The sequence below is a fragment of the Magnolia sinica genome, chromosome 1 (genome assembly GCF_029962835.1).
Source record: "Magnolia sinica isolate HGM2019 chromosome 1, MsV1, whole genome shotgun sequence".
Taxonomy (NCBI): domain Eukaryota; kingdom Viridiplantae; phylum Streptophyta; class Magnoliopsida; order Magnoliales; family Magnoliaceae; genus Magnolia; species Magnolia sinica.
This window is the reverse complement of record NC_080573.1, coordinates 39146205-39156819: the sequence shown is the minus strand read 5'-3', so window position 1 is coordinate 39156819 and position 10615 is coordinate 39146205. Positions and strand designations below refer to the sequence as shown.

Genomic DNA, 10615 nt, shown 5'->3' with positions numbered 1-10615 from the left:
GAAACCTTTCCAAAATTATCAGAAATGACATAAGTGATTATCAAGCAAATGCTAGATGTGTATGCCTAGATGAGGGCTTCACCTGGTGAGGCATGCATTTCGTGACAAAGAGGCATGCATAACAAGTGATTTCTTGTTTAGAAGCCTGAAATATAACTTCATGTAAGCCATGCACTATCTGTTCATTCCCTCACATTTATGTAACATAGTTTGTTATTCCTTTAATTGATAATGTTTGCATTTGAGTAGTTTGTTATTCCTCTAACTGATAATGTCTACATTTGATTATCTTAATATTGGGTCATGTTGTTTGCTTGCAATTGATCATAATGCATCATTAACATGAGAGATGCATCGGAGTAGACTTCCTTTTTCTCTATCCAGGGTCCATGTACACTGGAGTAGAGACTTCTATAAGAAGTTGTGTGGAGTGTCCATTATTCAAAGGTGAGCTTTTATACAAGTATTGAATTTGGATTTTCGGCATAAAAAACTAAGCGAGTATTTTGAGATAAATATGAGATTTTCACTACCTATTCTAATAATAAATGCAGATCCTCTAGCACTAAAACTGTTGGAAAGACTTTTGGCATTTGTACAACAGCCCCTTCTACACAGGTATGTATTTGCTATTGTGTTTCCAACTGTCTATAAAGAATGGAAATGCTTCCTTAACTCTTGTTAATATGAAAATGGGGAAAGGGATAACCTCTCCAACCAGCAAAGAGACAAAACCCCGCTCCAAGACTGAAGGACAGCACACAATCCCATAGCTAGAGGCTGCCACCAAGCCAGCATTAAACAGGAGCAACACAACAAGCTCCCAGCAGGTAATGACTTGGATGCAGACCAAATTAAAAGAAAAGATCCACCTGCAGCTTGAATTCTGAAATCATTGAGCAAGCACCATACATACCTACCCGCACTCCATTACAACATTTTTCCTTTGTGGTTACTCCAAAAGTGTTTTCTCTTCGGCACTTGCCAATGTAGTTCTTTGGGTTGGGCTGCAGCCCTTGTAATTTTTTTGCTTCCTGTTTCTTTCTTCAATGCGTATGATGTAGGGGAACTAATAATAAATGTGAGTCACATTGTAGCTGAAATTCGATGTTTCTGTGTCTTTTGACTTGCATGGTACAAGTTTTAGCTGATTCTGGACATTCATGGAAGAAGTATGGGCCGATATACATCCTGGATGAACATTTGAGTGTGATGCAACCAGTTTCTTAATAGACTGTGAATGGACACTACGTATTCTATTGCAATCAGTTGAAGCTATAGGTAGAATTTGTATGTTAGAATCCATGGAAATAGGGGAATTGTTAGGGCAAAATTCAAGTATAACTTACCACCCAAATCAAGGGTACTTGTGTAATTTCTGTTTGCATATTTAATTCAATTTTTCACTTTTTCATTAGTTTGTCTGGAGATTCAGTTTTTGAACCTTGTTTCTTCATCTATGCAGAGAAATAAGGCGTGGGTTTTCATTTACCCCAACAATATCTGAGGTAATGCTTCGATCTTTTGGAATGGTTTTCTTTAATTTTTTTTTTTTAAATTAGAGTGTAATTAAATTGAGAGTTGTTGTAGATGCTAATAGATTCTCAACTTTCTAAATCTGTTCCTTTACTACTATTATTGTGATCATTATGTAGAAGATTCTTGCTTAGATTCTCAACACATCTTAGATACCATCCAGTTTCATCCATGTCACCTAAAGCAGATCAATGAAAGAATGTTAAATCAATCCGATGGGCTGAGGAATAAATGATATGTGGTCTCTTCTGCAACACAACTTGATACTCACCTGTACTCAAAACAACAGCCACCACTGAGAAGGTTGCCAATAAGAATTTTATTCACGGTAGTTGTCCAACCAAATGAAATCGCACTTGGTGGCACCTGAATATCCTTTAAAATTTTCTTCTAGTGGCAGTAACCTCTCCGCCTCCAATTAAAACAGCATAAAGGGTAGAGGTGGGCATCGAGCCGAGTCGAGTCGAGGTGGGCCAAGCTCGGCTCGACTTGCCCATGGTGTAATTGAGTTCGATCTCGAGCTCAGCCTCAAGCTCAACATTGAAGCTTGGCTTGTTTGTCAAAACTGTCGAGTCGAGTTCGAGTCAAGCTAGTGGTTTGAGTTGAGTCGAGTTTACCTCAAGTCGAGCTCGAGCTTGTTCATATCATCATATGTTAAGTTATTAAAATTTTGGAACCCGCATTCCACTTGTTAGTCCGCTAGGCGAGTTGTCCCCCTCCCCCATGTCCCCCATTGTTCCTTTAGGTGTGGCCCACCTGACCAATGGACCAAGTTGGAATTTGGGATCTAGACCTAACTAACATCAGGGTAAACATCTAATGAATAGTTGGATGGCCACTCCCTAATCGTGGTGGCCCCACAGCTCAAAAGTATGGTGATTGCCAAATGCCCGAACATATTGTGATCATATTCCCCAACAGATCATGTGTGCAAAAGGCGTAAATATTTTGGATAAGGCAATTGCAACATGCAACATGTTGCATTGTGGAGGGATTTCTAGCAAATGATTTTGGATGGTTACTTTACAGGCCATCTATCTAAAATCATGCATAGAAATATCACCGGATACTTTGAGGGGGGGAAAAAGAGCCGATCTATACAAAACTTCATATATGGAGATTGACCATAAATGAGTTTTGCAGCCATGGTGGGTAGTGAAAATACATTGCATCAGCTTTCGTACCTGCGAGATAGGTGGTTGTGGTTCGGTGGAGGGATGGTCGTGCGAGCAGCGTTAGGGCGATAGATCGTTGGTCGGGCACTAGGCAGCGGCTGGGTAGAGGGAAGAGAAGAAAGGGGAAAGAGAAGCTAGGGTTGGGGTAGGACGACGGGCAGCCTTAGGGCGTTTTGTTTTGTTTTTTTTTTTTTACTAATATATATCTATATATATATAATATTTATTAATATAATCATTAAACGAGCCGAGTCAAGCTCGAGTTCGAGCTTCGAGTCGACTCGAGTTGAAATGGCCCCTGGTCGAACTCGGCTTGAACTCAACTCGAGCTTCCAAAAATCAACTTGACTCGGCCCGAATCCACCATTCAAGCCGAGTCAATCCGAGCTGATTCGAGCCGAGTCGAGCGAGTTTTTCGAGCTGACTCGACTCATGAACGGCCCTAATAAAGGGTGTGGACTGAGAACGCCCCACAAATTGGAAGGCATGAAGTTTGGAAACTGCAATGGGTGGTTCCATTGTTTTCCTGCATTTTCTACAAAATTCAATATTATGCTAATTTCATTGCCGATCCCAAGCCTGGGTAAAGGAGGAGGGAGAAAGGCTTGAGTGTCGAAAACTCAATAGCAGAGGAAGCTGGTAATTACACTTGACTATCTTATTATAATTATTTTATTAGGTGTCGTTTGGCTTCATGGATTTGGATTCTAACTTACTAGATTTTTCAAACCTGAATTTTGGCAGGATATTGCTGAAGCTGTAATTTTGATTTCTTTTCTTTACTTTTCATTTGTTTGTTTGTTTTTGAATTAACTGTGAAAGATGGCTAAAAGGTCACAGACCTTGTAGATTTTGAGTATTCAATGATATTTAAGCCCAGTTTCTCAATATAAAACTCTACCTCCTACGAACCAAAAAACTCAACGGAGATAAAATGGAGAAATTTCAATGCCTATTTAGAGATATTTCGTTCTCATGTTTTGATTTTTGAAGCTTTTTTTCTTTTTATTGGTTGACTTGTGTAAAAGAGAGCTGATTGATGTGGTATGTTTTTGTTGTATTTTTTTAATGAGATTTTATGGATATATTTTTTTAATTGTTTCTTTGAGTGTGGCGTTTCAGGTGAAGAGAAGGATAGATTTGGTTTATGGGGGAGGGAGTGTGGGATTGATGGGTTTGATCTCCCAAGCTGTTTATGATGGAGGCTGCCATGTTCTTGGGTAAGAAATCAGGCCCTCAAAAACAGAATTTATTTATTATTATTTTTTTTAAAAAAAAGTTCTATTTATGAAAGCTTTTGGTATACCAGCTATGGATTTTTGGGATTAATGTCTTGTTAGTATCTTTCTTTTAATGTATGTAGGGTTATTCCAACAGCTCTTATGCCTCTTGAGGTATGTAAAACATTCATCTTGAGCTTTTTCCCTCTATTCATAGCTCCTCTACAGCATGTCTTCAATTACTATTTTTTCATTTCTTACTAGGACTTTCTTGGTTAGATAAGGAATTTGGTTGCTGGGTTTTGGTCTTCAGACTACTAAATCTCACAAACTTATAAGTTAGAATTGTATAGAATAAATTCTGTTGATTTTTGTAAATGGCACGTAACTTGCTTTTGACATCTGTTCTAATATTCTTTAAAAAGAGATTTGTCCCATGGGCATCTGTTCTACTAACCGACTTTCTAATGTGCATGTACATGGAACTCTTGTGGCATACTGCAACTATTTGAAATCATAGCAACTTGCTGAATCAACATTTGGTTTGTAGTCTGTTGACTGTCCCCTGCACTGAGCATGATTTATATCATTCCATTGTTTCTTTTAGAATTAACAACTCTTTGATTGATTATCTCTTAGAGATGCATTTACCAATCTCTTAGAGTTGCATTTACTAGCTTCGGTGATGTGGTTGAAGGTGAGTTGGATAATCTATATTAGTTCTTTTGAAGCATTTTGTGGATATGAAATAAATTAAGAGTGTATGATCCTCTCATCTTGATGATCAAGGTTTGCCTGTTGGTCAGTGATCCAAACCCTCGATATGTTAAGCCCCACTGCAAACATAGCCTTGTCCCAGCAATTTGGGTCAGACTGATGATTGCTTGGAAGAAATTTAGTGACTGGCAAGGTACCGTGGATATAGGTCATGACATTATTATTATTATTATTATTTTGTAAATTGACGATTTCATTAAACCTCAAAAAGCATCATGACAGAAAACTTTCACCCAATGGAATGCTCTGTTAAGCCCCATCTTTTATTTATTTGTTTGTTTTTTCTTTTTAGTTTTTTGAGAGATGGTTAAACCTGTAATCGTGTTGTGTGACATTTTCCTTCTATTCATCAAGTGAGCACTATGGTTTAGTACAACTCTAACATGATATGCAAAATGGTTGTTTTGAGCTACAATTATCTGTTAAAGTTTGGTGTCCTTGGATTTGAGTTGGATTATTCAATGGAAAATCCAAATTCATTGGTTGTGTGGGAAGCTTAGTTTGGAGATTTTTCAAATGGTGCTCAAGTGATGTTTGATCAGTTTTTGAGTAGTGGAGAGTCAAAGTGGCCATGCCAAACTGGGCTTCTTGTGTTACTTCCTTATGGTTATGATGGTCAGGGCCCTGAATATTCAAGTGCTAGGTTTCCTTCAGGTATTTTTTGCAATTACTTTTGTTAATTATTGCCTTGGATTATGTTATTTTTCATTAATCCAGGAATATGTTAGTACATACTCACTTAATGTGTTATTGCTTCATTAATAACTGTTCTGCTGTTGTTTCAATCTTCTAACAATACTTGAAGTTGCATATTTATGGGTGTGTCCATGTTCAACAGTTAATACATGTCTTGTTGTCATCTTATAGGGAAGAAGACAATTGAACTTGAAATATGCATTGGACAGAATGGTAACACTGGAAATATAAAAGCTACCAATCGTAGTATGTCATCAGGTTTAGAGATGAAGCTTGATGAGCTGCAGAAAGAGCTCTCTTCAAGTCATGAAGGAATATTGCCACATACCATTCTTTCCACCCAACAGATCAACACATTAAGCGCCGAAAAACCAACTTCCATGGAGCAACTAAGGACTAGCCTGGTTCTGACTATCATAGGAGTAGTTTTCAAAGGGCTAATGGTGGTGATCCACTCATCTCGGTGCATACAAGTGGGGCAATCCAGAGTTCAATTCACTTCAGCCTTTTAACGCCACTCGTGCTAGGAGTAGACCAAATAGTGGATTTGTTTTTATTTATTTATATTCAAGACCATTTATTGTAATAAATATTATATATATATATATATATATTATTGTGTAGTAATATAAATTTTGTTTAATATTCAGTTTTATTTGTATTGCATCATTTTTATGTTTCAAATATTTAAAAAATACAGGTTTTGATTGAATTATATATAATAAAAAAAATTACTGCCATGCTAGGGCCTCTCAAATCCATATAAAGGGTTTTACCGACACTTATGTAGAAATCTTACGGTGCTTTTTCGTGAGAAAAAAGTGTCCATAAACCACTTTTACCAGTGCTTATTCGCGTCAGAAAAACTACAATTGTCGGCGCTCAGAAAAGCACCACAAAAAGTTACCTAGCGCCGGTAATACTTTTTCCGACATACCCATTTAACAGCACTAGTCTAGTGCCGCTAATAGAATCGCCAGCGCTTTTAGGGGATTTTACCGGTGCTTGTGAGCGCCGGTAAAAGTCCCAGTTGTTGTAGTGCCTCTACTACATTTTTCACTCCACATGCAATGATTGACTATGTTCAAGAAGCCAATCAAGCCTTTAAATTGACAACTACTCTTAACACCACCATCCTGGTAATCGCACCAAAGACTAATGCTTTTGCATCATGATAAAGGTATGGTATAATCAGAGTCACATATGAAAACTATAAACGTATATTAAACACCTAATAATCCTATAAACATAAATACATACATATGAGAGATAATTTTGATGGCCTACACCCTCATAGAGTAGAGGTGACTCTAAAATAGAGCCTTATTTAAACAACCACAACCTTATTTAAGCAAACAGAAGATGATTGTGCTACACCTCATTTTCACATGGGAATGGGAATGGAATCATCAAGCACCGCGATGACTTTCTCTTTGGTCTCATGATTGGAATGAGTATATCCATCTCCACAGATGTACAGGTCTTCTATCACACGTGGGAGGTTGGCTCCTCGAAGAAGAAGTGGCAATGGGATAACTGTCGGTCTAAGGCATGCCTTGTTTATTTCTTCCACCCTGTCGCAGTCATTTCTCGAAGTTTAGTACATGCATCTTGCTCTGATACACAGTGCTCCTTCATGTAGCACTCGATGGTTGAAGCAACATGCTCCCTCTCTTGCTCAAACTTTAGGCATCAGCAAAAGGGGGGGGGGGGGGGGATAAGTACAATTATGAGACAGTCTAAAATATGACAACTCGATTCAACTCTAAGCTCGATTGTCCAGGTGGACTTGAAGACTCGACCCGACTCGACTCGACTCACTTTATAAAAATTATAAAGGTTAAAATTCAATAATTATTAGTAAATATTTAAAATAGTTACAATAGGGATTAGATATGTAAAATACAGAATTTATCAGTATCTCATTGAAAAGTGCATTAATTCAGTTTGTCATGATGAGTCGATTCGGTGAGCTAAGCCAAGTTTCAATTGAGTAATGCCCAGAACAGAGTTTTGCAACGACTCAGCTCGAAATCAGGTATGTGTGTGTGTGTGTGAGAGAGAGAGAGAGAGAGAGAGAGAGAGAGAGAGTGGCTATGGCCAACCTAGTAAGCCCTTTTGAAAACTTACCACTCAAAAAATGACATCATATCATTGTAGTTAACAGTAATATGTATCATACCATGTTTATATAAGTCATTGGTTATCAATATTTTTTTATCCTTACCAAAATCTCTAATATATAATTACTATTATATCAACTGAGATGAACTCTCTTTTTAAGTGCTAATCATGAGACGATCTTGATTGTACAATTAGTTGTTATGTAGTGGATTGCAAGAAAAGAAGAAAGCTTTTATAGTCCAAATACAACATATAACCGGGACACTCGGTGTGATAGGTCAGGATTGACTTACATGTATGTCTTCCGTAATGAGGTTATGCCTGCATATGGATGACCCACGTTTTAAAGTCCCTTGATATACATTGATACACCAGCCTCCGATGGCTCAATCTTTTAGAGTAAATGGTTATTTGAAATGGTATCAGAGTGGAAGGTTAAGTGTGTGAATTCTGAGACAAGTAAATATGCCTTTATAATCTATTATTCCATAGGGGACTAGGAAAATGAAGTCGGACATTTCCTTATGGTGGCTACATTATCTCACGAGAAGTTTTCATTTCCTATGCATCCAAATCACCAAGTAACTGCACTGTGAGGTTACGTTATGTAACAAACATCTTCCTCCACCTACTCATCAACTCAGACCAAAATGTTTGGTCATGACTCAACTGACTCATGGTGCCAAACTAACTAATATGAGTCACTAATCTATGATTGGTGGTGGTGGGGAATCCATGTGCACATTTTTTGGCAGGGAAAAATGTTCATAGGTTACTGCTCAATTCACTCAAAATTCATAGTAATGTATATATTCTTACGTGATGGCTTGTGATGTCATCCACGACTCGACATACAATAGATAAATCCATAACAAACTTAGGATGGGTATTTAGCCAATCGAAGACCTCCTTGCTTTCCAAATCTCCCATGCCAACATAAGCAACCCCAGTTAGTAATTGGTAGCCACAACTGAGTAGCGAGACATCAAGATGCTCTTGCAACGTAGGCACGTGCTTTCTGTTGACCCATTTGGCTTCATCCATGTAGGACTGAACAAACACCTTTATCTGATCATTCCATATCAAACCAAAAATCCTTTAGAAAATTTAAAAAATAAAAAATAAAACATAAAATAAAGAAGACAATATACGAGGAACATGTAGTTGTACACAAGTTCTGGCAATTCCAATAATCCAGATGGGAGGGCTCAGGTAGATGGAATATACATTAAGAATGTAAGAAATATTATGAAGTAGAGTTGGATGTCATACTTCTCTTGTTATGTAGTTTGTACGGTCGAATTTTTCATCCGGCATCATCTGGCTTTCCACCGTGTTCACGAGTGTGAGATAGCAAGCCTTCGTGTAATCTGGGAGCCCTTCTACGACTTCAAGTTCCCACCTGAATTGATTTAGCTTGGGCTGAGCCCATCATCTGGATGTGAATAGAGGAGAAGAAAGAAAGGGAAAGAAAGAGAGAGAAAGATGAAATAAGAGGAATAAAAGAAGAGAAGGAGATGTGAGTTGACTCATTGAGTCGACTCAACTAAGTTAACTTAGAGAGTTCTAGCAATTTTGGGTCAAGTCTGGTCTTCTATTAGGCCATTCTAGGTCTAGCAGATATATGGTGTTTTGACAAAGAAACAAGTATTGCGACTGGAATATCCACATTCAATAATAACAAAGGAAAAAAATAGAAGAATAACAATCATTGCTAATTTCATTAATTCTGAGTTCTAATTAAATCCTCGTGTTTCCCTTGATTCTAAACGAAGTGTATTTAGTAAATGCAGTGAAAGAAAGGAGAATAATTCAAATAGCGATTTCGGCAACCTTCCGGGCATTTTGGCTTGTGGAATATCCGTTGAAACGATAAAGGGGTTGTGTAGGTTCGAAAAGACCCCTTGTTCTCCACCAATATGCTTAAGATGCAATCATAGAAGACCAACTTGTGGGAGATTACAGGAAGAATATTACTGAATTTCTGAAATGCATGCACATAAAGTGTATGTGTTGCACGGTCGTGGAATGGGTGCCTTCTACCTGTTGCGAAACCACGGCACAGGCCTTTGCTCCAATCTCGAAGTCTTCTACTCATTTGATTCTCCTTCCGTATCTCGTCGTGGAATACCTGAAGAAGTTTTTAAACAAATCTCGTAATCTCTCTACCTTCTCTGAAGCTCTCTACTTGTGAATGAATGAAATGAAATGGCACTACCAAAAAACTGGGCAAAGCCGATGGACTGGGGGTGTTTTTGGCCATGGTTAAAATTCGTTGGCATCATCGACGGCTAAAATCCGTCGGCGAAACCCAATTATCCGTCACCCTTCCACATGTTTAGAATGGTCGACGTCCAACCGTTTGATTTTTTTTCTTAGTTTGTGGTCTATCCGAGAGTTAATTAGGAATGAGTTTTGGGGATCGATCCCAAAATAATGTGTAGAAATGGATGGACGGAGTGGATGAAACATATCCATCATGGTGGGCCCATAGAGCCCTCCCCTTTCCAAAGCTTTGTTTACTGTTTTATTGTTTTGTAAAAAATCTGTGAGTTTTGTATAGAATGTAAAATAGTGGTGACTCGTTCATGAAAATAGTGGCAATGATATAAAGTTATCCAGAACATTGAAATAATCCGTCTAGTTGTAGATGTTTAATATTTATAATTTTCTTATATAATGCAATCTTAACCATCCAGAAAATGGTCCCTCTTGCATGTACGATTGTTAACAGAGTTTTTGTTATAAATAGTAGTAAACGCACACTATTTCGTATTTCAAAATTTTATATTATTCAGAAAAGGATTTGTAAAATAATGAGCGCCTTTCCTCTCTTTTCACATTTTCAACTTCTTCCTTCGAGCGGCATGGCGTCTTCTTCCTTCGAGTGGCACTTAGAGACGGCCATTGCACTGACCCCCACCACCAGGATCCCGGTCCCCTGCATCTTGATTGCCATGATGCAGAAGAGAGCGTCAGTGAAGAATCCAATCCTGGCTATCATGATTGCTGTGAAATGGTAGAGATGGGTCTTTGCATTGTCGAGTGCCGAGAAGATGGTGAGCGTCCTTTGTCCTTAAGACATTG

General features: G+C 38.1%; 1 protein-coding gene across 2 annotated transcripts; it reads left to right on the top strand.

Moving 5' to 3' along the window:
• Positions 1-3162: 3162 nt before the first annotated feature.
• LOC131246373 (ATP-dependent DNA helicase Q-like 2) lies at positions 3163-5987 on the top strand. Of its 2 annotated transcripts, XR_009171333.1 has the most exons (4): positions 3163-3350; positions 3834-3931; positions 4075-4841; positions 5001-5348. XR_009171333.1 is itself a non-coding variant. In XM_058246448.1 (2 exons), the coding sequence occupies exons 1-2, from the start codon at positions 3907-3909 to the stop codon at positions 5914-5916; spliced, it is 366 nt and encodes a 121-aa protein (XP_058102431.1). In that variant the 5' UTR covers positions 3392-3906; the 3' UTR covers positions 5917-5987. The 2 variants fall into 2 exon arrangements, 1 of the variants encoding a protein (XP_058102431.1); XM_058246448.1 differs by lacking the exons at positions 3163-3350; positions 4075-4841; positions 5001-5348 and adding an exon at positions 5576-5987 and having other exon boundaries at positions 3392-3931.
• The last annotated feature ends 4628 nt before the right edge of the window (positions 5988-10615 follow it).

Coding starts and splice junctions, on each gene's coding strand:
- LOC131246373 (XM_058246448.1), top strand. CDS start 3,907: ATGATGGAGGCTGCCATGTTCTTGG. Junction 3,932..5,575: donor GGAGGCTGCCATGTTCTTGG/GTAAGAAATCAG, acceptor GTCATCTTATAG/GGAAGAAGACAATTGAACTT.